The 27,387-nt window shown below is 34.3% G+C and overlaps 1 protein-coding gene and 1 long non-coding RNA gene across 10 annotated transcripts in view; one reads left to right on the forward strand and one right to left on the reverse strand.

Moving 5' to 3' along the window:
- Positions 1-6,841, reverse strand: part of LOC141380527 (uncharacterized) — a 31,599-nt gene extending 24,758 nt beyond the window's left edge. The window contains exon 1 of the long non-coding RNA XR_015523838.1: positions 6,561-6,841. This is a non-coding gene — a long non-coding RNA (uncharacterized LOC141380527). The remainder of the gene's footprint in view (positions 1-6,560) is intronic.
- chchd6a (coiled-coil-helix-coiled-coil-helix domain containing 6a) overlaps positions 1-27,387 on the forward strand; it is a 135,356-nt gene that overhangs the window by 20,804 nt on the left and 87,165 nt on the right. For 3 of the 9 annotated variants that reach the window (XR_015522782.1, XM_087305587.1, XM_087305584.1), the window contains exon 6: positions 21,729-21,752. The exons of the other annotated variants lie outside the window; for them this stretch is intronic. Coding sequence is in view for 2 of the 3 variants with exons in the window: in XM_087305587.1 (XP_087161713.1) it covers positions 21,729-21,752 (24 nt within the window). In the remaining variant the exon portion in view is untranslated. The remainder of the gene's footprint in view (positions 1-21,728; positions 21,753-27,387) is intronic. 9 annotated transcript variants of the gene reach the window in all.

The following is a 27,387-nucleotide window of genomic DNA, read 5'->3' on the forward strand; positions in this document are numbered from 1 at the left end:
ATGAATAAAGGGACTAAGCCAAAAAGAAAGTGAATGAATGAATATCATACAGCAAAAACAGATAGCATTTAACAGATTATCTTTTGTTACACATTTTTATTTAATTTATCACAACTGCTTCACATAATAACTTACTGAGACATTACTGAGACATAACTTACGCACATAAAGAGGGCAGTCCAAATGTATTAAACTTCATTTGTGTGCCTCCTCCACCCTGGTGCCTCTCACTCACACAACAGTAACACTCTTTCTGTGAAATCCACAATATAATGTGTGTTGCCTTCCTCCGTCCATCTGCCATGGCCTGTATTGATGCCCTCCCTGAGCTCTTACTGTACGTCAACCATTCATGAAATGAATAAAAAATAACGTAGAGAGATGATGATAAAGAGAGAGGGGGGAGGATTGTGGGTAATTTCTTTGCTCTTAAACGCATTAATGCCATTCCCTGGCCTGTTGGCAGGGAGAGGTGATAAGTTGCATTTGCATTTGGCACTCTCTTTCCACAGTTCCATTAAAAAGCTGGTCTCATTAACACCGCTTCACGCTCGCCGCCGAGCTGCCCGCCTGCTCCTCTAGCTCAGCTGTTACTTATGCATGAGAGATGCTAAAATAATCGCGAGTGCTTCAATGCAGGGCTTATCTCTCTGCGATAAGGACTTTGATCCTTTTTCCAAACCTCTCGTATCTGATTTTTTTTGCATCAGATGAATGCTGTTTTATAAATCTGGTTTTGGAGTGTACCTGCGATGCAGTGACATCATTGAACAGTGCTTCACACTTGAGTGTAAATGCTGCCTGCGTCGCCTCACTTCCTGTTGTTCACTATAGTCAGGTTGTGATTTAATTCATGCCATATATGCTATTATTATTATTATTATTATTATTATTATTATTATTATTATTATTATTGTTTTAAATATTTTATTTTGTTATCATTATTATTATTATTATTTAATATTTTATTATTTATGATTATGATTAATATTATTTATTTAATAATTTTTTTATTCATGATTATTATTTTATTATTATTTCTCCTTACTTTTATTAATATTAAATGTTTTATTATTATTATTATTTTATGAATATATTTAATATTATATTATTTTTGTTGTTTTTGTTGTTCTTCTTCTTCTTCTTATTATTATTATTAATATTTATTATTTTAATTTTTTATGATTATTATTTTATTATTTTACCCTTACCATTATTATTATTATTATTATTATTATTATTATTATTATTATTATTAGTTTAATATTATTTTTATTCGCATTATTATAGTTTTTTTATTCTCATTTTTACTATTAATATTATTATTATTTTTATTATTTATTAGTAATGTTGTTGTTGTTGTTGTTATTATTATTACTATTATTAATATTTTATTATTATTATTTTATGATTATTTTATTATTATTAGTATTTTATTGTCTTTTTTATTATTATTAATATTATTGTTATTATTATTATTTTATTATTTTTTATCAATATTACTATTATTTTCCCCCCTTTTATTGTATATTATTATTATTATTATTATTATTAATATCATTATTAAAATTAGTATTATAATTAAAAAAAAATATTTAATAATTTAATTTAATTTTTAATTAAATTATACATTTGTACAGACACTTGTCAGAATTTTAGTGTTGCATTAGTCCACTTTGTCTTTTTTCTTGAAAGATATTCCATTGCATATAGTACAAATAATGTAAATTCAGTTGTCAGACACTAGATGGCAGAGGAACTCTTCGACAGAATGCCCTTGTCTTCCTTTCTGCCAGATCTCAGCACAACGCCCTGGAGATCTTCAGTGTTAATTGGTATTATAAGACGTGTCTTTCTGTTGCATTATTACAGTACTTAAATTTGGAATAAATACAGAAGGCTTTTGTCATCACTATCTGCCTGTAGAAGTAAAAAAAAGAAGCAGAATGGTGTACTTCTAGCTCTTGAGAACAAATGAAGGCAGGACAGACAGATTCTAGGTGTTGATTGATTTATGGTTATGTAAATTAACTGTACAAGAGACTGAATTAACATCAGTTGCATTTATGGAAACATATACTTTCTTAATTGCTGGTATTGCCTGCTGCATTAATGTGATACTTCACTCAAAAAAAATTAACATCACCCTCAAGTGGTTGCAAACCTTTATGAGTTTCTTTCTTGTGTTGAACATAAAAGAAGATATTTTGAAGAATGCTGAAATCCTGTAACCATTGACTTCCATTGTGGTCTCCAGATTCCTTCAAATGATCATCTTTTGTGTTTAAAAGAAGAAAGAAACCTGAATGTTTGAAACAAGTCAAGGTTGAGTTAGTGATGATAGAATTATAATTTTTGGGTGAGCTCTCTCTTTAATATAGTGTTTAGTTGTATTTGTCTCTAATATAAAAGCTAATAGCATAAAGGTCCTGATCTACTCACTCTTTGTTTATGATTTGAAATTCCTGAGCAGCAGTATATTGTTAGCGAACGTCCACCTGATGAGGTGTTTAGGTGAATATGTAAATATGTCCTTTGTGCTTTCCTGTTTGTAACAAAATAAAGATGACAGAATTACAGAGGTGAGAAACAGCAGTCATAGCATCTGATCAAATCATTTAATGTAGATGTTTGCACAAACTCTAAACCAATATACTGTAATAAAATGCTGTATAATAAATGCAAAGTAAGACACTTTAAAGATATTAAGTGAAGTTCATACTTTATATTAGGTGACTTAAAATATATAGATAATGTTATATTAGGTGACAAAAATATTTAATGTTACCGTGTTAATAATGTATAGAAGAACTGGTTCTCTTAAGGTAGGATACAAGTGGAATTAGGGATAGGTTGGTTTAAATGCAGGTTAAGGTGTAAGGGATGGTCAATAGTGTAATTATAAGTGTACCTGCAGAAATTATTTACAGATGTTTTTACTTTAAGGTAATTAATCCTAACTACAAACGTACAGTTGAAGTCAGAATTTTTAGCCCCATGTTTATATTTTCCCCAATTTCTGTTTAACGGAGAGAAGATTTTTTTAACACATTTCTGAACATAATAGTTTTAATAACTCCTTTTTAATAACCTGATTTACTTTATCTTTGCCATGATGACAGGAAATAATATTTGACTTTATATTTTTCAAGACAATTCTAAACAGCTCAAAGTGACATTTAAAGGCTTAACTAGGATAATTAGGTTAACTAGGCAGGTATGAGGTAATTAGGCAAGTCATTGTATAACGATGGTTTGTTCTGTAGACTATCGAAAAAAAAAGAATTAGCTTAAAGGGGCTAATAATTTTGTCCCAAAATTGTTTTTTAAAAAATTTAAAACTGCTTTTATTTTAGCCGAAATAAAACAAATAAGACTTTCTCCAGAAGAAAAAATATTATCAGACATACTGTGAAAATCTCCTTTAATAATTCTGACTTCAACTGTGTATATATGTGTGTATATAGTCCTATATATATTTTATAGGACATTAGAGCAGAGAGGAGAGGGAAGGGGATGGGGGGGGGGGGGGGGGGTCGGCAAAGGACTTCGAGCTAGAAGCACTTCAATATATGTCGACACACTAACCACTAGGCTGTTGCTACTGACAGAGTTGGGGAATTTAAATGTGAACATACAGTAAGTATGATGTGAACTAACTAAACTGTTAGAGCCCTCAAATGCCAAAACCAGGACTCTCTCTCCCCAACCAAACCACACCACACCACATAACAACCTCAAAATGTTATGCATTTCTGTGTGTGCCTCACACAGGTGAGTGGACTTGACAAACCACCTTTAGAAAACGCACTCATTTATCATTCTGTCATTTTAACTAACACCAGTTTTTGGACATTTGCAACAGACTCTTTATTACTCAGTAAGGACTCAGTAAGCAAAAACTATATTCAATGTACTACAAATTTTGTTGCACTACTTGTTTTCTTCAACATTAAATATTTCTTTTGCATAATATCTGGCACAATATTGTTCTGGCACAATATTGTTCTGTCTTGTTTTTTTTTTTTTTTGAATAATCCGTCTTCGGTTATGTGTATAGTTTATGTATATTGCATCGGTAGTAGTGAGTATAGTCAGATTACCGCTCCTGTATGTTAGTTACAGTATGTAGGTTTAATATAGCTTTTACATCCAGTGTTTTGTTCATATTTATGATTTATTTATGCAGCTTATTTAAAAGCTCTACTTCACTTGACTTGACTTTATAGCCACTGCTTTGCAGTTATGATTATTTTTTTTACATGTTGAGCCTTGGTCCCATCTCATATTTAATGTCCTTGTAAAACAAAAGTGGCAAAACTTCAACAAGTTTTATACAATTGGACCACTCTACTTCAATGATTTTTATGTAGCTTTTAATTCTAGCGCTGGGCAAAACAGTTGATTTTTATTTTTGTGATTAAATACATTTTAATAAATAAAATACAATAAAAACTACAAATTGATCTTTTTTGTATGTTTTAGCATGTTTTAAACATTGCTTGTTTCAGAGCTTGTAAGGAGTAAACCTCTGGTGTGAGAGCTTGTCAGGGGAGGCACGATAGGGCTGGACCATATATATGAAGGCATCAGGCGACAGACTTTTCTACATAGTCTATCTGTAAACATACCCGTGCAGAACAGTACTGCTTGTATACATTAGTGTAGTAAAAATGGATGAACATAAAGAGATTGAGTTGTTTTTCGATGAGACAGGCTTTCTCTGGCACTAACTCCAGCATCTGCACAGAAAGACAGCTCTGATAACACACGAGTGCTGAACTCAGTTTACTTCTGTGGCTTTGATTTTTGTTGAATCAAATGAACCTTTCTAGTCATCTCAACTTGTATCAAATTAAATGGATTACGTAACTTTTAAAAGATGTAGTTGAAACGTAATTAACTTATTAAAATAAGTTAAAGTAACAAACATTTGTTGTCATGACATTTTGTCACTGATTATTTCTCTGGATTTGAACATTCTTACAAACATTTGGGATAATTTAACGTCCTAGTGTTTTTATTTTTTATTTTATTGTAATATATTTGTATAATTCTTTTTACAGTGTATCCACTGTCATACTAAAGTCATAGGAACATAATAAATCTCTTTTTTTTTAATTTCTGATGTTAAAATAAGATCCAAATCCCAGAGATTTTGAGGCCCACCGCAACGTGACGTAGGAGTGCTGTTTTCCCAGCCCACCGAATTGATTGACAGGTGCCATGTCTCTATAACAACATGTGTACACATGTCCACAGCACATAGTTTGCAAACATGTTAACATGTTTAAGGTTATCAAAATGAATGTACAATGTGCTTTTACAGACATAATCAAAGGCAAGTTTTACAAAAAATGTGCAAAGGGTTATAGAAATTATAGTAATCCTTAAAAATAAGAAAATAAGTCAATAGATAGATGGAGGAAAGGAAAAAAGGCAAACACCATCTACTGTATAAGTACTAATATTGGTGACCAATTAGTCACAAAGTCTCTGGAAAAGCACATAGAACAAAATGTATATTTTTCACATCACAGCACAATCCTATAATATAGACATGTCATGAAAAAAAGAACATTAGAACAAAACAAAAGGAAAATAAAGAATCATAACAACAAAAATAGCAAACAAATATCAAAAAACCTTCCCTGTGATCTTCCGAAAACCCTCTTCCTCCTCCAAAACTACTGATTAACACAAAAAACCATTAGAAACTCGGATTTAAACATGTTACTACTCTCTGTGATCAGCTGTACCTCAATAATTAATTAAAATTATAAGTTTAAAACATTTTTAAAACAGTAAAATCGCTAGTAAGCGGCATTTGAGACTCATCATTTCAGAAAGGCTTGAATAGATTCCAGCACAAATACATAAAATAAGCTTACTTGATATTTAGTGACCTTATTTAAGCTTCATCCTTGTCTGTCTCTATCACTGATGGCTGTTTATCTGACGTAACGCATGAAAAGCAGACACGCACATTAGAGCAGTGGGTGGGGAGAAGCAAATCATTGCATTTAAAACCACAGGCTACAAAAACAGCTACACTGTCCTCACAGACCAAAATGGGCAGATTCTACTATTTATATAATAAATAATCTGATGAGAATTTTGAGCTGAAACAGACACATTCTGGAGACACCAGACATCTTGTAAAATAGGGGCCCTTTATATCTATTTATTGAATCGAATTGATATGAGATCATATCGATGCATCTGAATCAGTTCCCAGCACAATTGTACACCCGTCTCTTGTGTAGTTATTCATTAGTTTTGTAATGTATTGTAATAAAATCATGAATATTTAATAAATTCTTAATGTATACCATGAATTTCTATTAATAAAACATTCCAGTCATGCTAGACTCAAAACATGAATCCTTTATTCCGACATGATTTCCTTTTGTAAATGAAAGCTTTATCTCTTCATCGGGCCTCATAACACACCTCATCACATCACAGACATCGACATTTCGTCCCCCCAACACAAGATAACAGCGAGCACTCACTGCACCTGGTGAACAATCCATTCCTTCGTTTATTTATTTACCTACTTTTCATCACCCTTCGCCGTGCAGTTTATCAGAGAAGCTCAGTGCGAGTAATCCAGTGCGGCGGGAGAGAGAGAAGAGAGCCGGTCTGGTAGCAGAGTCCTATCAGTAATTGTAATCTCAGGTCTGACATCTTCCTGCATGCAAAGCCATTAAGACTCCTGCGCTCTCTGAGCTCAAGCCAGGCCAGAGCTCAGGTAATTGCCAGCGGGGCCCGTGGCAGGCAGGTGGAGTGGATAGATTTTATCCCGCGCTCCCTGCACCGTTTCTTCCGCTCTAGCGTCGCTGTTCGAGCAGGAGTCTGGGATAAGAGGGAATTAGGTGCAGGATTAGGTCTTGTGTTGTCTCTGTGTTTGTAAGTGTTTACTTATCACTCTGTCAGAAGGGCTTTTTTTGTCGTCGTTGTTGAGTGTGCCACAGGTTTAACTGGTAAGCATCTTTGTGTCAGTCGTGAATGATTTTCTTGTTTCCATGTCAACCTCAAAATGTCAGCGTTTCTGACAAAAGTGTTCATATAAAAAATGTATATTGAACTGTGCTTTTTTACATTTTGGGACTTTAATTGACTTCACAGTTTGTTTAGTTTACTTTTTTTAACCCCCAGAATTTGAAACAGGATATTTTTTGCCACCTTTATATTTAAAAGGAGACAAGAGCACAAAGAGTCTGAAATATGTGCTAATTAGTGATTTAGTTTGTAAAATATCTGGCAAGAGACTTATCATTTGGGCTGGATTCAAACTTGTGTTTCTTTTTAACACGTCAAACATGCTTGCAATCCACTAGGCCACAGTTGATGTTTTTTTTTTTTCAGGCTTCCTAAATAAAATTATAACAGTTGTTTGGAGAAGGTTTATTTTGTTGACTTCTGTCACTTTCATAGACCACTTGATATGAAGCCGGACTGAAATAGTTTGAGTGGAACAAAAATTTGTTTTTAAGGTTATTTCATTGAACATTTTTAGAGAAAAGTGTTGCTTGGCTTTTTTTCTGAACACTTTTTGGACTTGTTTCTCTATCTTGCTCTTATTTTTCAATCATTTAGCCATTATCCATCTACTGTGACATTACATTACAAACCCCGCCCATGACTGGTGTTGATCTGACTTATTGACATAAATCAGGAACAAATACTGCGTTCTACTAATATATTTAATATCATTATGCTACTAACATTATTCAGAGTCGAGCAGTGAGTGAGATTTTATATAGATAGTATCAGTCATTCATTGTTTGTCATAAATAGCATAGACTTTTTAAATCACAGATCCATTCATTCATTCATTCATTCATTCATTCATTCATTCATTCATTCATTCATTCATTCATTCATTTTTTCGGCTTAGGCCCTTTATTTATCTGGGGTCGCCACAGTTAAATAAACCACCAACTTATCCAGCATATGTTTTGTGAATTCAAATATTAGTGGCATTATTGAAGTAAACACAGCAATCAAACTATTACCGTCATGTTGGACTTTTTCGACGCATTTTCGCCACAAGATTCACAAAATAAAGTCAGTAAAGGACCGCACACACTCATATATCACGAAATGCGTATGTTTTTTTTATTTTCATTCGACGTGCGGCATCAATAAAAACAACACTCCTCCACCAGTCCTTCATATTCACGTCAAAGACCCCAGTTTGTCATGGGGGCATGAATGAAATGTTCATGAGTAAAAGTTAAACTGTCGAACTGCAGTTAGAGTTGAGAAATTGAAGATGAAACACCCAAAATTGCACGAGACTCTGCAGGAAATGTAAATAGCCTGGTGACGCAACATTCAAAAAGCACTTCACGTAATTAGATTATTGTCTTATTCAGATAAAGGCAAATGACTATTACTGATGTCCAGTGTTGGGCGAGCTTCTTGAAAAATGTAGTGAGTTAAGCTATTAGCTACTCTACTTAAAATGTAGCAAGCTAAGCTAAAAAGCTACATAGCAAAAGTAGCGTAACTGCTTCTAAGCTATTTTTACAAATTTCAATTTTAAATTGAAGCAACTTAAATCCATGTCAATCATATCAGTAAAACTGTCAATGAAACATATGAGGCATAATAGTTAATGATAGTGTAAATAATATGCTGCACTAAACAGAAACACCTTATTGTATATAACAACTTAAACAAAAAATCCAATAAAACCATTTAAAATACTATAGTAATTTATAGTAAATTGAAATGATTTAGAATAAGCTTTAAATCAAGGTCATGATTTCTCTGTAGACTTTAAATAAAAGTTAATATGAGAAGGACATAATAATTGTTATTTCTCCAATATATGGTAAAACAATAATGATATTAAAATTAGGCCTGTGTTGTTCTATTGTTGGTTAAAGTAATACATTTTGTATAAACTTGGAATGGTGGACTTGAACAGACTTCAAAAATGTCCTGGTCATTAATGCATAATAAAGTAATTGCGTCAGAATACAACTATTCATAATTCTAAAGTTGAATTATTGTGTTTGAGACACATGCTTGCAATCTGTCATTGACAACATTATTTGATAATAAAGCCCAAAGTGTCTTCTTTCCAAAGATACATAAACTGTGAATGTAGACCAAATTATTAAGCAACTGCTACTGTTTTAGTTTGGGAAGGTCATTTTTAAGAAAATGTCTCTGACGGTGAAGGAAAGAAGGACACTGATATAACCTTGCTATTTTTTCTTTTACAGAAATCTCATTTTGCATACTATCTTAATCAAATGTGAAATATAAACTCATGAAACACTTGGCTTTTAAGGCATATTTTTTCTAGGTCATTGCATTAATGTTTTTTCTGTGTTTCTATATGGAAAAACAAATATTATCTCATGACTTTATAACGTATAACTTTTTATATTTTTGAGCTTGAAACTGCCCCTTTTACCAGTAAAGCCCAAAATGTCTTCTTTCTAATTATACCTAATTTGTGTTTGTAGCTTACTAGAGTCAAGAACATGTTACTATTTAAAGTTAGGTAGGTGGTAAATCCTCAAAAGTGAGTGCTGGCTAACATTCTCACTCTGTGTTCGCTATGAAAGAAAAAACATATCAAATGCTTGTCGTATCCATAACTCTAAAATGCGATATGATCATTTAAATGATGTGCGTGCTTTTGGTTTCACTTTCGCTGTTTCGCTGTAGAGTGATCTTATGTCATGGCTACTGTCACTCTGAGAAATAAAAACATACATGCAAATAATACTTATCAAAACGATTTCTCTGTGCAACAAACTGAACGTTATTTACAACTTTATTATCTGTTATTCACAGTCCATGCCAGTTCAATGCACACAGCAAGCGCGTGTCCTCTCAGTAAACAAGCAGTGTGTCAGCTCAGGTGTCATTTGAGGTGTTTATGCTTCTCCTGAACTTCGAAATATTATTGGATGAATCATACCGATGCTGGATTAAGATTGTGTGGGAGGTCGAATCAAGATTGAGATGTTCTTTCGATTAATCGTGCAGCCCTACACTGTAAAACCCAACAGTCAACTTTATAAAATGAAATGAGTGTAGTGAACTCAAAATTGACTGAAGTTAATTCTTCTCATTTGAAAAGAGTTTTGAACTCAGCGTTGAAGGTAGTCAGTTAATTAAATACCTCATTACTTCAGCTTAAATGGAGTGAGTTCACAGTACTCATATAGATTAGTTTTTAACTCAAATGGTTTGTAGCAATCGGTTTCCCCAAATGGTTTGAGTTACCTTAACTTATTGGATTTTACAGTACTCAGTTGGTTTGAGTTCTCTACATTTTTTGGGTTTTACTGTGCTCAAATTGCTTCGTTTACTCAAATGGATTAAGTTCACAGTACTCATTACGATTCGTTTTTGAACTTAAATGGTTTGTTGCAATCGGTTTCCTCAAATAGTTTGAGTTTCCTTAACTTTTGGGTTTTGCAGTGTACTAAACACTTTTGTTTAAAAGAAAAAGTTTGTTTTTGAACATTTAAAATTAGTTTAAATGAAAAAGAGTTGAGAAAGAAGACAGGTCAAGAAATGATTTGAGTAGAGAGAGGAAATGGGTTTGTGGCTAGATTTAAACTTTAATTTCCCATATGAGCACCAAAATTGCACCAAAAGTGATTACTGCTAGCCTACATCTCTGATATTTTCAAGAGAAAAGAAAGTTCTCTTTTTTGGTTACTTTTATTGACCTCAAAATTTGAGATGGGACAGGAAATTATTTGGGGAGAGAGGAGATAAGACCTACATTTCCCATATGAACATGAGCTAACTGCCAGGAAACTGTTTAAGATTTCCTAGAGCATCTCCAGAAAAAAAAGTGCAACTATGATAGATGATGAGGGAACAATATCATTTCGGGGCAGGTGACCCCTGAAGGCGGTTAGGATTATGAGTGCTAGCTGTACTCTTTATCCGCCATTCAATAAAGGAAGATGAGCATATTAAATTTTTATACCTCGCGAGCACTTGACCGTTCCGGGCTGATTCCTGTGTCTTTCCCTCTGGTGCCGAACGAATCCTGACCCTCTGTCAAATAGTTCCTCTAGATTTGTCTTGTTGCTCTAATCTCTTTTCCCTCATGTCATCAATATCGCGTTCGAGACCCTGCTCGAAAATGACATCGGCTCTCTTTGGCACGGTGGTCGGATCGGGCTCAGATAAGAGGCGGAATGTCGGCGGCGAAATTATTCATGGCAACGGCACGAGGGAAGCAAGTGGCCCTTTCTTCTCCTCCCCAGACGAGCACGGCGGCGTGCACTCTGGGTAGTCAGTTTGAATATTAAGTGCTAATTTATTGCGTGGCCGGGAGCTACGTGTTAAATAAACGCAGACGAGTAAATAGACGAGGAGAGCGGGAGGGAAGCTGTGCCCAGATATCAGATGGCAACGCAGCACATCCAACCTAGAGGGGACGACGGAGTATAAACACACACCGCAGGACACAACAGATGCACCGTGAGTGTGTGTTTGTGCATATCTAAGGATACTTGACAACTGTTACTCGTGGCGAGTTTTCAGTTACATTGCCTGCAAAACTTGAAATTAAATTAAATGAACCTGAATCAGTTTTTTCATAAGACACGGGTTAATCAGTAGCCGCCTGGTAAGACCGTTATCTGGACGTTTCATACGGGTAGAGCATTTAATTGCAGATTATCATTACCAGAGGTAATAATAAATAGAAATGAGTGCTTTTAATTATGTTTTCCAATGTGGTGAGGGACTGAAACATCTAAATTTCATTTTAGCTTCGACTGGAAACACCTTATGCTTATATTTTAAGTGCAATTAAAGCTCTGATAATGGTACATGAGTCATACTAAAAGTGTTCATATGCTTTTTTTTAAATTATTGAACGTGTACTGCACAATGCCAATGGATGTGCAAAGACTTAAAGGTGCCATAGAATAAATGAATAATCCATAAATTTTGTATTTTTTTGGTCGATCAACAGATTAAATCAAGCATGTTTACCTACTGGTAAAGTCTAGATAGGATACAGCTGCAGACAAGCACATAAATATAGCATCAATTTAATAATACTGTATAACAAAAATGAATACGTTTCCAGTACTGTGATGGTAAGGTTTATGGTTGAGGTGGTGGTAGATGTTAATAAAATACAATAAATGGGAAATTTAATGAATAATATAAATAATTCTCGTTAACTTTTGGCTGCAACCATATCTGATCTAGCAACAACCCTAACAACTTCATAAGTCTGCTCTTTACTCTTCCTTAAAGCCTGTTCTGTTTTCAAAATACCAAGTATAAGTTCAGATAAACTTAAAAATAATGGAAATAAAATCATTGTTTTAATGTGACTAGGAAATATTGTGGCCAATTAAAGGCTGTCTGAGGCATGCATATGATGATCCCGTGTGAATTATCAGAATCATTAGCCCCTTTCACACATTGATATCAGTAAATATCCAGTAAAATTCTGGATCGACTTTACCGGTAAATTCATAAAAAAGGTGTTCAGTCAAGGACGTTCCGTTATTTTTCCAGAATAGACCATTCACACATTCATTCCAAAATACCAGGAAAGTCTCACATCATTAACCAGAAATGACCTACAGTATAAACGGCAGCGCTTGTATTTACAAACATAGAAGGGGTCGACCTTTTCTTGATGTTTTTTTTATTTTTTATTTTTTTACTTTCATTCAGCTTAAAACTTTAGCATTCCCAGAGACATCCAAAGGCAAAAACGTGAACCGCGGCTAAATGTTTACACACTTGACGACATTACAAATTCAGTGGTTGGATAAGTACTGTGAACAATTTATATGAAAACATGTGGAGGAACACTTTCAGATGTCGAGATGTTTATAACATGTGTATGGGCACTCATCAGCTCCTTCGTTAAGCGTTAAGCAGAGCTTAAAGGTAAACAAACATCGGTTTATCATAAGCATTTTATCGATATTTTTTTGCAGCTAAATGTGCCTGGAAATGTATTCAAAAGTACTTATTTATATAAACCACGTGGATGGGAATGCGTCTAAATGTTCTGATTGGCTAAAGTAGATGTCTCATGTCAGCACGTTCTAGACGTGAACGCCCTCTTTCTGCCAATCTTCCTTCTGCGTTCACACAGAATTACCGGTTATGTTACAACTTCTCTTTCCAGAAAATAGCTGGAACGAATTTACTGGTATTTTCAAAAAGGGCCTGTTCACATATACAGATCTTTCCGGAAAATTGATGGTAATTTTTTGGAAAGGTCTGTATGTGTGAAAGGGGCTATTGAGTAAGTTTACATGGACACCAATAATCCAATTTTAATATGATTAAGACTATGCTCTGATTAAGATTTACCATGTAAACAGTGATTTATTTATTTATTTAATTATTTTTTTATTATTTTCTTATTAACTTTTTATTAATTAATATTTTTTTTTTAATTTAATAAAATTTTTTGATTACCTTAATCTGACTAAAGTCATAATTGAACTAAACAGAAATCGAATTAAGATGTGGAGTATGCCGGTTTTAGTCGCATTATTGTGCAGGACAGACATGTTAGCACCTTAATCAAACTATTTCCATCATTTAGGATTTTAAAGTGAAAGTAAATGTTAAAGCATATCCAGATTTTCATTCTATGGCACCAGGGCTAGGCAATTTAACCGAGGCAATTTTCATGCTAATTTTGTCAAACCTCCAGCACATGCATTTAGATGGAGCAAAGTTTACTATACAGAGTTGTAGTACACTCATAATCTGCACAAAAAAATTTGTTTTAATTTAAACTTGGTTTATTTGGTCAATAATAATGTCAAGATAAATCTTCTGTGATATTGACAGCTTTCGTGTCACTGCTCAATGAACTAGGGCTGTAGTAAAAGCTGCATGTGAAATTACAACTATAGTCAAGTGTTTGAAATAATTTTTTTTGGTGAGATGATTCCATAGTCGCGTGTTTGTTAGTCATGCTAAATCAATGGAAGCAGTTAAATCTTCTGTTTAATCAGCAGCTGCTATTTTCCAAGGTGATTTCCTGGGTTTTTTCATGTATACAGTGATCCTTCATTAATCACGGGAGTTAATCTCCCAGTCCTATGTGGCACAATTAATCTAAAAGTAAATCTACACTGTACATTATTAATGTTAAGTGACAAGACTTTTGTCTAAGCAAAGTCAGACCTTACTGTCCTAATAAAATGGTTCAGAATCAAGGCATGATCATTTTGTCAGTGAAAACTTCCCCTTTACTACTAGTTATGGCATGAAATAAATATGAATAAACAGCTTTAATGTCATGTAGCATTATCTTTACCTAAGGCAAGTCATTCGGTATCCACAGCTTTACTTCATCTGGTAGTGATGTGTTAATTAATGTAGATGTTTAAATAAATCTGTCATAATTTTAGGATTAGATTTAGACATTAATGTGAAAATGCCTTCTGTGCTGTTTGCATGTTTGCTTTAGTTATTATAACTAAAAATAAATGGTAGCTGATTGTAGTTCAGGCTGTTTTTCATGGCAGCCTTTAACACTGTAGTGATGTGGAAGTAATAAGCTTCGTAATTTGTTTTCTTTATTTAGTACAGCATTAGTTGAGATGGATTTGTTTTGTAAATAACCGTTTAATAAACACCCTATTAGGTTTATTTTTCCCCCTGCTTTACCAAAAGCTTATGAATGAGTTTGAAAGCACAAGTTAAAGCTTAATCTTAGGTTTCTAAATTTTAGATTTAATTTAATTTAATTAATTTCTAATTATCCAGATTTTTTAGTTGGTTTCAAACCTGTACTTTATCTTTTTGAAATGCTTGAAAATGCATTTTGTAATAAAAAAGAAAAACTTAATTGTTTAAAAAAAGAAAAGAAATTGACACTTGTTAAAAAAAATCTTATTTTTTCCTTCACATATTATATTTGTCAATACATCTTTAGGTTCACCCCCAAAGCATTTTAAAAAAAAAGTCATCGAAGATCTACTGTAGATCTTGAGAAGAAACTGAACATCATTTACAACTTTATTACCTGTATTCTACAGCCTCTGCGAATGGTCCTGAGCGATGTCTGGTGCACAAATCTTTCTTTTTGGTTATTTTAGACTGAAGTGTCTGAAACAGTTTGCAGCTTGACAGACATTTATATTTTTATATCTTATCAGCATATATCAAATCAAATCAATTTTATTTTCACATCATCAGCAGCACGTATGCTATGATAAGTGAAAAGCTTAAGTGCTGGCTCCAGACAGTACAAAATACAGACAGTGCAAAATACAGACAGTGCAAAATACAACGACAGTGCAAAATACAACAGCATACTTTCAAAAAATAAAAAATAAAAAAATACGAACAATGGAAGATTGACAGCGATATGTGCAATGAATAGGTGTCCACATAGTTGTAGGCAGTATTAACATATCAGTATAAATGATACGTTAATACTGCCTTTTTTTTGTTGCAATCATATACAATTGAGTCAAAATTATTAGTCCTCCTGTGAATATTTTTTTTTTCTTTTTTTGAAGATTTCCCAAATGAAGTTTATTCATAAACTAATTTCGAGAGGATCAAGTGCTTATGATTGACACGGCTGGCCCCGAGTCAAGCTAATGTACGAACCACCAATCAGACTATTCCTAACCCAGTATAAATAACCAAGCATCTTACCTTTAGTCATCTTCGTCTTGAAGAATCCCCCCTTCCACCCCCTCTCCTCCTCTTATTCTAAAGAGCAGCATGGCGGCTCAGTGGCTAGCACTGCGGCCTTACAGCAAAAAATACCTCTGGCTTGGGTATCTACCCAACCGGACAGCATTTTCGCGTGGAGTTCGTGTTCTTCCCGTGCTTGTGTGGGTTTTCCCCGGATCCTCCGGTTTCCTCCCACACTCCCAAAAACATGAGACTTAAGTAAATTGACTAAACCAAATTAGCACCAAGTTCAATTCTGTCAGCAACACTTAGCAATCCTTACGCAGCAGGAGGGGATGGAGTCGGGGGGATGGGTTTCTCGAGATCTACCCGAGCTCCCCTCTCGCCCTGCAACGGGACAGAGCTCCGGGCTCGAGGATCTCCTGAGCTCAGGGCTCTCTCCCAGGACAGTATGCCAAACTTGCTTATTACCAATCATCAGCTAAGTGTGAACTCTTAAAATGAGGTTTAACAGAGCAAAAAAATTTTCACAGTATCTCCCATGCTTTTTTTTTTTCTGAACAAAGTCTTATTTGTTTTATTTCGGCTAGAATAAAAGGAGTTTTAATTTTTTAAGGTCAATATTATTAGCCGTCTTAAGCTAAGCTTTTTTTGTTTTTAATATCTACAGAACAAACCATCGTTATATAATGACTTCGTCTTGCCTCTTTACCCTAACTTGCCTTATTAATCTAGTTAAGCCTTTAAATGTCACTTTAAGCTGAATACTAGTATCTTGACAAATATCTAGTCAAGTATTATGTTCTGTCATCATGCCAAAGATAAAATAAATCAGTTATTAAAACTATTATTTTCAGAAATGTGATAAAAATCTTTTATCCGATAAACAGAAATTGAGGGAAGAAATATGCAGGCGGGCTAATAATTCTAACTTCAGCTGTACATAAACATACAAAGTCCTTCAAGTGAAAATAGCTGCCTTTTAAAGTGATATAACTGAACATAAACATATATAGATTTTTGCAACTGAACACTTCATACAATCTTCCGACCGTATGAATTTGGACCATCTACACCCTTCTTCATTTGATCCACGTCCAAACTTCACGCAGAAACCTGAAGGTGTGACTGAAAACTGTGATAATATGCTATTGTTGACATAATCAGCAGTGTTCAGCATCTTTCAGTTCATCATTCCTGCAGTCTCCTCATTTCTTCTGGAGCGTACGGCCTGTCACTTTGAATCTATCCCGGCCTGGGTGCTGAGTTACAGCCTAACGCACACGCATGCACCATTGTTTACGGTAAACCCAACTCCGAGCAGGGCTCATTTCTAGACTTATCAGTGTAATTCATGCTTGCCTGAGTATTATCAGCCTGCTCCAGATCCCAAACAGAGTGTTACACGAGTGCCGCACGCCCATCAGATTGGCTTTGTCACCACAGAGAATTTAAAGAGGATAAATAAAGAAATGACAAGGCTTGCGTGTGTGAGTGAGTGAGTGTGTGTGTGTCTGTGGCTCTCAACAGGCTCTAAGAGTTCTTTAAGACGGAGTGATGAGTTTGCCGTCATAAGACCAGCAGGGAGCAAACTCTTGATTCTTCAGCTAAGAGTTGTCATTGAGTCACTTTTAGTTCCCCGAGAGGCTATTTTTAAGGCTGTCTGTCTGTGTTGGCATCATTGTAGCCTTGTGAATAAAATTGAAAATATTCCTGGACGAGATCTAATCAGAGGTGTTTCAAAATAGACAATATATTCAGTACTGCAGCTGATAAAATATACATCAATAGGCCAATTTTGCCTACAGGGACCGTAAAACTGACATACTATTAATTGGTTAAAGAAATGTTTGTAATGTATGAAGTAGGCATGGGACGATAACCGTTCTCAAGGTTTGCCACGGTTTGGAAAAGTCAAGGTTCTAAAGTCGCCAACGTTTTCTGCTATACCATTCCTAAGAAATGTGTACGATTTATTTTAATACAACTGTATCTCCGGTGGAAAACATCTCTAAAGATGCGATTTTAAACTGTAAAGAAATCTGTTTTTGAAACTAAGGAAGACAGGAAGAAAATATATAGGCTGCGTCAGAAAACACCTATACTTAGAAGGTGCTGCGTTTGAATTTGAATTAACTACTCGACATCCGGGTATTTCTCGCATACTGTTTTTCTAATTCTATGAATATATAATCATATATTGATTATTGTGACAGGCCTATTTACAAATACAAACAATATGTTGTTTGAATTAATATAAAACAAATTGAAAATAAGATATAAATACAATTTATTTACATATATATATATATATATATATATATATATATATATATATATATATATATATATATATATTTATTTATTTATTTTTTTTTATAGACACACACACACAAAAGTATGTATAATAAATATATACATAAAAAAGATTGCTTTATATAAAAATGGTTTGAATAAATATAAGTGTTAAATACAGCATAATGCACTGTTGTAGCATATCTTATTTTTTTATTAATTTTTATTCAGCTTCACTCTTTTTTACTTTTACGTGTGTTTTACTGTGTAATTAAAAATGATTACACTATTATTAAATATTATAAATTAAAAACTAATAGTTATTAATTATTTTATTACTTTTAATTCAGTTTCACTCTTTATTACTTTTATATCTATTTTTTTATAATAAAATGATTATATTAAACATTTAATTCAAAATAAAATATAAATATATATAAACTAATAATAAATATTATAAATATTATTTTATTTAAACAATAGTTTAAAAAAAGCTTTGTCAGTTCCTGTTTTGTTAGCATTTTGTAAAACCTAAAAATATTATTATTTTGTTCTAGGCAGTTTCCACAAGAGCATTTCTAATTTCTACTTTTATTATGGTTATTTTTTATGTAGTTTTTGAGTTTACATGATTGGTACTTTTATTGAGTAAACATTTAAAAAAAATTTATGATGATCATTGGTATCTTAGTTGCATTAAAATGATTTTAACTAGCTTTAATATAAATTGACAACATTATTCCTAATGAATGCAACAGCAAAAAAGGTAATATACAAAACAAATGATAAAGAAAAACATTTTGAGCTTTTAATTTTTTCCTTTTTACACTATGTGTAGAATGAATCATATTAGTAGGTCTCCTCTGATGCTGGGCTCTTAAAGTCTTATCGCCGTAGATCCATGTGAGCCCTGGCAGTGTGTGTAGCGCTTGGCTTCAGCAAGCAGACCAGATTACCCTCGCCTTCCTCTTCATTAAATATGTGTGAAACGCCCTGCTGCTGCTCCTATAATGAGGACTGATTCCATACTACATAATACATTTGTTAGCACTCAATTTACAGTTGCAATTAGGAGCCCTTGGAGATTTGTGCTTTGCCATTTACAGTCTCCATTTCATGTTTGCTTTTTAAATGATTAAAGGGGTAGCTCACCCAAAAATGAAAATTCTGTCACTATTTACTCCGCCCTTAGATCATATTTTTGTGTTTTGTACAGTTGAACACAAAAGTAATGCTGGAAACCTTTAACCATTGACCTTCATAGTATTTGTTATTCCTACTATGGAAGTCAATTGTTATAGATTTCCAATAGTAAATGATGACATAGTTTTCTTTTTATGTGAACTATCCCTTTAAGTGCAAAAGTGGACCCAAAATGGCGCTGAAGTGGTCAGAGAGAATTAACTTGGTTGTTTAGACCCCTAATAACAATAGTAATGCAATAAGTGCCCACAATTTTTTTACAGAGTTATTTGTACTTATTTCACATTGTAAAAGCGCTAATAATGTTGTAGTCTTTTATGTAATTACATAATTAAACCTGCATTTAAATGACTTTTCTACTGACCTTATTTAAGAAATAATTTATTAAATCAGGAATTTAATTACTTTAATCATCTTAATGCATAGACCAGAGATGTCCAAAGTAGGGCCCGCGGGCCAAAACCTTTGATTTATCCCACCTCCATCTGAGAAAAGAGTGACAATGATCATCATTTCTAATTTGATATAACTTTTTTTTTTCTTTTTTTTTTCTTGCTGAGCTACTAACAAGCAAACAAATTGAATGTTGTAATTAATTTATTGTTGCTAATGAATCTGATTTTTAAAAAATGTAAATGCGTCACTCGATGTATCAAGAATTATGCAGAATACATCGACCAGCAAATCAAGGCTAAAACTAGTGTCATTGTGTTTTAAATTAGATGATCAGATTGACACTTTGCGATAAACATTCATTAAAAAATGTAAAAAATGCACTGTATTAGGTAATATAAAGCAATCTTATATAGTCATTTTTAAATAATATTAATTAAATTAGGAAATCAGTCATGGCAATTATCAATCAAATTTGGTTTTTGGCCCTACATAAGAAGTTTGGGCACCCCTCATAGGAAATACAATTTTTATTAAATATTATTAGATAAAAAAGCAGAATTACTCTGCTTAAAAAAAGTTTGAAATTGCATGTAAAATAGGAATTGTTTGTAAACAACAATGCACTGTACGTTGTCACTGACTAATTTCTATTTCTGTTTAAACATGTACAGTTGCCTGACAAATTTAAGAAGTTTTAGCTGAAAAATAGAAATATTCAAAAAATATCTTAAAAAACAAAACAAACTAAACATATGTATATATAGCGATGAGATTAATTTTGCCGTTGTGCTCTGTGTGCCTGCAATTGAAAAATGTCAACTCCGAGCAGAAAAAGTTTGCCACATCAGTTTTCATCAGTTTCTAATCAAATGAAAGCAGAGGCAGGAATTCTGTTGAGGTAATAAGCAGTGCTTGTAACAATAATAATATTAACACCTTAAATTTATATAGCACATTTCTGCTCTCTCAAAGCACTTTACACATTTTTTAGTGGTGGTGGTGGGGGAGTCTTCTCAACCACCACCAGTGTGCAGCATTCACTTGGATGACACGATGGCTGGCATATAGCACCAGACCACACAACACACACCAGCTAATTAGTTGAGAAGAGACAGAGGGATGAAGCCAACTATGATACAGGGATGATTAGGTGGTCATGATGGACAGAGGCCAGTGGGCAAATTTGACCAGGATGGTGGGGTTAAACCCCTACTCTTTTTCGAATGACATCCTGGGATTTTTAACAACTACAGCGAGTCAGGACCTCGGTTTAACATCTCATCTGATACCTGCACTCACTGAGCAGTACAGAGTCCCCATCAATATACTGGGGTGTTAGGACCCTCCTAACAGAAAATCGTGTTCATTGTGATCAGCCCCTTATTTTGCTTCTGCAAATGAATTCTGTTGTATATATAGTATATATAGTTTTTAAAGCTGCTGTATCTAACTCTTCTAAAGCATAAAATACCATAATAAAAAATTGTTAATAATAAAAATACCAAATGCTAAGGGAGCATACTTGTTTCCATGAAAAACAATGCTAAAGTCAGATATTCTGCTTTAAAATGTGTGTGCCGGAACGTCTGTCTTTGGTTTAGTCATTTAACCTACGCCAGTTTAGCCAGTTATATCTCAGCTCCGGGTTGCCTTGGTGGAAAACAGCGAGTTTTATTCATTCATTCTAAATGGCTCTCAAAGTACACATCCGCGACTGAAATGCGACCTCCAGTGGACAGTAGCAGACTCCGAAATGAAACGTTGTATCAGAGTTCAACATGAGGTCATTAATTAGCAAATAATATAAATGCTACAAATGTTAACAATAGTTAAGCAGGTTATATTGTAACCCCGTGTCCTAACAACAGCTACATGACAAGATTTGTAGTGATAAGCAATTTTGCTGTATGTGCCAGACAACATCACAAAATAAAACACAGCCATTAAGAAGCACAGAATAGTGCACTTACTGCACTCCAGCGAAATGGTAAAGTTTATAATCTAATTAACACAGATTGTTTGTCCCCCAAAAAGTCACGTTTTAATTTTAATTGTCTACAGTTGTTGTGTCATGCATGCCCTAATAATTCAATGTAATGTAAACAGATGAACCGCCTTTTAAGAAAAGGTTTTTGTGTAGCCACATGATGTGAAGTGCTGTTTTCTTTCTTATTTCTCTATCCTTCTCTCTCCAGCCTGCCTCTGAACTGGATGCCTGGGTAAGCACGGCTGATTCCACAACTGTAGTTACATTTCTCTCTTTCATTCACTCTCTTTCTTTCTCCCTATCTCTCAGCGTCTTGTTCCCTCCTCATTGAAAACATGGTGTTTTGGTTTTCATGCATTAAGCTCCGATTGTGAGCGTGCAAAGCGTGTCGGCCGGCGTGGCGTTTTCGGAGCTACCCAGCTAGAAAATTGCATATGATGCTGGTGCTGATGGAGGTGATTTACTGCTCGCTCGAGACAGGAGGCAGAGGAAAGGGGGTGATTATGTATGCCCGTAATTTGGGGTTGTGCTTTTGTTGTGCGCCATTGTCTGGCTGCTACAGTACATGCGCCTCTCCCGGTCAGCGCCACGGGGCGTCTCTCCACCACCGTGTTTGTGCACGTGTGTGTGTGTGTGAGAAAGCACAACTGTGTGAATGGCGTGTCCCGCTGGGTTTAATGTATCTGTGTCTCGTACAGTTGCTGAATGAGGGAAGCTAATTGCAGGGGAGATGCGTGCATGTGTGCGAGCATGTCACTTTTTTTTTTCTTGGTTCTCTGGTTTAAATTCTTGTCCTTTTTTAGCATCTTTGAACTCATTTTTTTGGATGTTGGGATTTGTTTGTATTCTACGATGTTGAAGAATGCTTGATATGAACCCTATTTACTGTAGTAAAAACAATCTCTATACTCGAGTACATTGTTTCCATGTATTAAATAAATAAAACTGCCACTTTTTAAAATTCAAAATGGCATGAATATAAATATGTATTGAAAAGTAGAGGCTAATTTACAAATATTTCACCTATCATAATATAAGTCATAATAGGCAATAGGAAATTATTTTTAATACAGTACTGCACATAACCTTTCACTCTGATGTGCAGTTAAAATGAGTACAGTCACTGTGTTTAATCCTGTGCATGAACTGGCCACTTTATTAGGCACACCTGTCCAACTGCTCGTTAGCACAAATTTCTAATCAGCCAATCACAATGCAGCAACTCAGTGCATGTAGACATGGTCAAGACGATCTGCAGCAGTTCAAACCGAGCATCAGAATGGGGAGGACAGGGGATTTAAGTGACTTTGAAAGTGGCATGGTTGTTGGTGACACACAGGCTGGACTGAGTATTTCAGAAACCGCTGATCTACTTGGATTTTCACACACAACCATCTCTAGGGTTTAGAGAGAATGGTCGGAAAAAGAGAAAATATCCAGTGAGCGGTACTTTTGTGGCTGTAAATGCTTTGTTGATGCCAGAGGTCAGAGGAGAATGGCCAGACTGGTTCGAGCTGATAGAGAGACAACAGTAACTGAAATAATCACTTGTTACAACCGAGGTATGCAGAAGAGCATCTCTGAACACACAACACGTCCAACCTTTAGGCAGATGGTCTACATGAGCAGAAGACCACATCGGGTGCCACTCCTGTCAGCTAAGAACAGAAAACTGAGGCTACAAATCTCACAGGCTCACCGAAATTGGACAATAGAAGATTGGAAAAGCGTTGCCTGGTCTGAAGAGTCAACAACATGAAAACATAAATCCATCCTGCTGTGTATCAACGGTTCAGGCTGGTGGTGATAGTCTAATGATGTAGGGGATACTTTTTTGGCACACTTTGGGCTAGTACCAGTTGAGCATCATGTCAACTTTACAGCCTACCTGAAAATTGTTGCTGACCATGTCCATCCCTTTATGACCACAATTTTCCCATCTTCTGATGGCTGCTTCCAGCAGGATAACACGGCATGACATAAAGCATGAATCATCTCAGACTAGTTTCTTGAACATGACAACGAGTTCACTGTACTCAAATGGCCTCCACAGTCACCAGACTCAATTTAATAGAGCACCTTTGCGATGTGGTGGAACGGGAGATTCGCATCATGGATGTGCAGTCGACAAATCTGCAGCAACTGCTTGAAGCCATCATGTCAGTATGGACCAAAATCTCTGAGGAATATTTCCAGTACCTTGTTGAATCTATGCCATGAAGGATTAAGGCAGTTCTGAAGGAAAAAAGGTGGTCCAACCCTGTACTAGTAAGGTGTACCTAATAAAGTGGCCGACGAGTGTATATCGATATCAGTATATGAAATTATTTTTATTTTGATATTAGATTTTTGTCATATCACCCAGACCTGCTTCTTGCTTATCTTGCACTGTTTTAGTTGTTTTATGTGACATGAGGATCATTTTGGAAAGTGATAATTTTTCTACAAAAAGCCAGGACTCAAAATATACATTATATGCTATAAATATAAAAACTGCTAAACTAACTTAGACTTGCCATCTATATATTGCTGCCCTGTTGATTTTGTAGTGCTTCATCTGTAGGCTTCTCATTCGTAAGTCGCTTCAGATAGAAGCTTCTGCTAATTATTGTAAATGAGCTTCAAATCTGTATTGGTTTAAGTTTCAAGGCAGATTTTTACCTCTGAGTACAGATTATAGAAAAGGCACAGTCAATTGTTAATTAAAACTACTCTAAAAGAGTCAGAACATGACAAACACATGTAAACTAATTGACTAATTTCACAAATCTGTGGTACACTATTTAAAATGATAAATATTTATTAGCCTTGAAATGTTTTCTCACTTTAAGCAAACAATTCATTTGTAAATCTATGTTCAGTAAAACAATAACATCCTGTATTAAAATATTTTAGCTTTCATTTTTAAAATCATCATAATCGTATGTAAAACCACACATAGAGCATCTAATTATCATGTTGAAAAAGAACTGTACATATGGCTTAATAACAGCAATTACTGTAATTACTTTTCACTACTCCTTTAGTACATTTAATACATATCTACATTCATTAAAAATGATTAGCTATCCTAAGAAATTTAATCTTCGTTTTCAAATGTTTCTCAACTTCTAATTAATGTAGAGAAGTTTATTTCCAGCACATTTTTAAACATAATAGTTTTAATAACTAATTTCTAATAACAAATTTATTTTGTCTTTGCCATGAGTACAATATTTGACTAGTGTTTTGCAAGATACTAGTATTCAGTTTAAAGTGCAATTTAAAGACTTAATTAGGTTAATTAAACATGTTAATCTAGTCATTGGACAACAGTGGTTTATCCTGTTGCCAGTCGAAAGATAAATTCTTTATAAGGGCTAGTACTATTTACCCTACAATTATTTACAAAATAAAAATAACTGCATTTATTCCAGTCAAATTAAACAAGCAATAAGACTTTCTTCAGAAGAAAAAAAAAGAAAGCAAATAGACGCTTTTCACTTTTATTATTTAAAAAAAATTAAAGATTTTTTGTATTATTTATAATTATTTATACATTTTTAAATCTTTAAAAGTTTTTATATTTTGATTTAAAAAAAATTATGAACATTTATATGCATTTATGTATGTATTATATCATCTTTGCATCAAATTACAGAAAACAAATCACCGCTTATGCGAGGTGCTAATATAGGGTCCTATCATACACCAGGTGCAATAAGGCCCAAGACATGTTTACCCTGACGTGATGCTATTTTCAGACCAGCTCAACCCCTTTTTTTCCGTTTTTCCGCCGCGTTGTTTAAATAGCAAATCCATTTGCACCATTTTGTGGACTCATGGGTGTTTCGGTCTAGAAAAGAGGTGTGTTAAGGCGCATTGTTGGCACATTGCTATTTTGAGGCATCTGCTGAAAGCAGGTCTAAAGTGCAGAGCAGAGCACGTTAGTTGTGCGCCTTGCTTACACATTGCTTAAAACATGAAGGATGTACAGTAATATGCAAATATTTTTTCAAATGAAAAAGAATTAAAGGAATAACATATTACAAAAATCCTTATTTTCTACATAAATAAAACCACTGCCTCCATGCCTTCTTCATCTCAGAGGGGCTTTTTTCAGTTTATTCACGACAACTTACCTTTTTATAATGTTATTATTATTAGCAGTATTATTTATTGTGTGTGTATTTATATTTGCTTTAAAAAAACAAAACAAACTTAGATTTGTCCACCTCAGATTTTGGACCATATGGAGCATAGGACATGTGTTTGGATGTAACTGAGTTTTTTGACCACATTTCGTTATTATTGTTCATTTATTCTTTGCTGGAAATTAGAACTGAATTTAGAAATAGTTTTTGAATCAAATCTTTGCTCTTAACAAACAAAATTAATTATGCAGGCTAATGGATGTTTTATTCAGCGGAGTGTACAACCGTTTCCTTATTCGCAAAAGAGAAATAGAAAGTAAAGAGGCTCATTCTTTATCCTCACACTGCAGATGGTCTGTTTAACTGTTTTCTCATTAGTGAAATGTTTCGTTTTTCCACTTACAAAGTCTGCCATGTAAATAGCAAATGTGTCATGGCGCAACGCAACTGACTCTTAAAGGGAATGGGAGATGAAACTCTGATTGGTTTATTTTCATACCACACCCATAACTCATTAAGAGAATAAGCATAACCCTGTTAGACCATGCACCATGGCGCAGAGGGTATTTTTCCATCCTTAAAATAGCAAAAGTTGATTCGAACACGCTCTTAATGCTTTTGCGCTTTAGACTTTGCACCTAGATGTTTAAAATAGAGCCCACAGTGTTTATGGGGCTGAGCAGGGGCGCTGCTAGGGGGGAAAGTTTGGACGATTCAAAGGGCTCAAGGCGTCTAGGAGCCCACAGATTTATAACTAAGGACTCACCAGACCCAATACCACAACAACAAATGATATCTGCTTTGGATTTTCAATGGCCCAGATGTTTGCGTGCTCACAAATAGTCCATATCATCTCTGTAAGTCAGTCCTCTTATTTTTTTTTGTGCATACCGACTCAGTGCTAATCATCCAGTTCCTGCACACCTGTTTGAGTGTCTCAAGCATGGACAAAATCACCTACATACTTGTGCGTGCCATTGTCTTGTGTCCTCACTTTCTCCGTTTATTTTCGGAATCCCTCTGTGCTGGAAATCCTTCTCAATGTTTTTTTTTTTTCGAGGGCTGAAAATCTTACACCAGCTGTCCATTTCCTAAAGACTCTGGCAGAATCGGCAGAACGGTTTTAAGAGCTTTTGCTCCATTCTGTTTGAGTGAAGCTGCGCTGTGGAGCGTCCTCCGTCCGGCCTCTCTTGAGGATGGTCAACAGTTTTGGACCAGTCGGGACATATGTTTGTTGAAAGCGTTTGTTAATTCGCTGCCCAAAAATCTGAAAACCTTGACGAAGCTTTAAGAAACGCCAATAAACACTGAAATTTCCAAAGATGACAGTTGGACTTTGTCCTAAGCTTATAAGCCTTATGATAGAAAATGTTTTTAAAATTAATGTCACCAGCTACATCACTGAGTTTGAGTTTGGGAATTGTGTCACTTTCTGCTTTGCCACAGATTTGTTTGTGAGGTAGGCGGTCATCAACAGGCTTTGGGCTCAACAATAATTCTTTTAACAATTTCAGGCCAGTAGCTTTTTATGTTATTTTTTCAGTTGACACTTTTTTACTTTTAATGAAAGTATAATATTTTTTATTTTATTTATTTATAAATAACATTTTTATATAATTTTATTTTACTTTTTTAATTTTGGCTTTAAAAATCTTTCCCCACATTTTTATTATTTATTTATTTATTTATTTTTACATACAGTTGTTACAATCAGAATGTATTTATTAGAATATA

This window comes from Danio rerio, chromosome 23 (assembly GCF_052040795.2).
Source record: "Danio rerio strain M-AB ecotype USA chromosome 23, GRCz13ab, whole genome shotgun sequence".
Classification (NCBI taxonomy): Eukaryota; Metazoa; Chordata; class Actinopteri; order Cypriniformes; family Danionidae; genus Danio; species Danio rerio.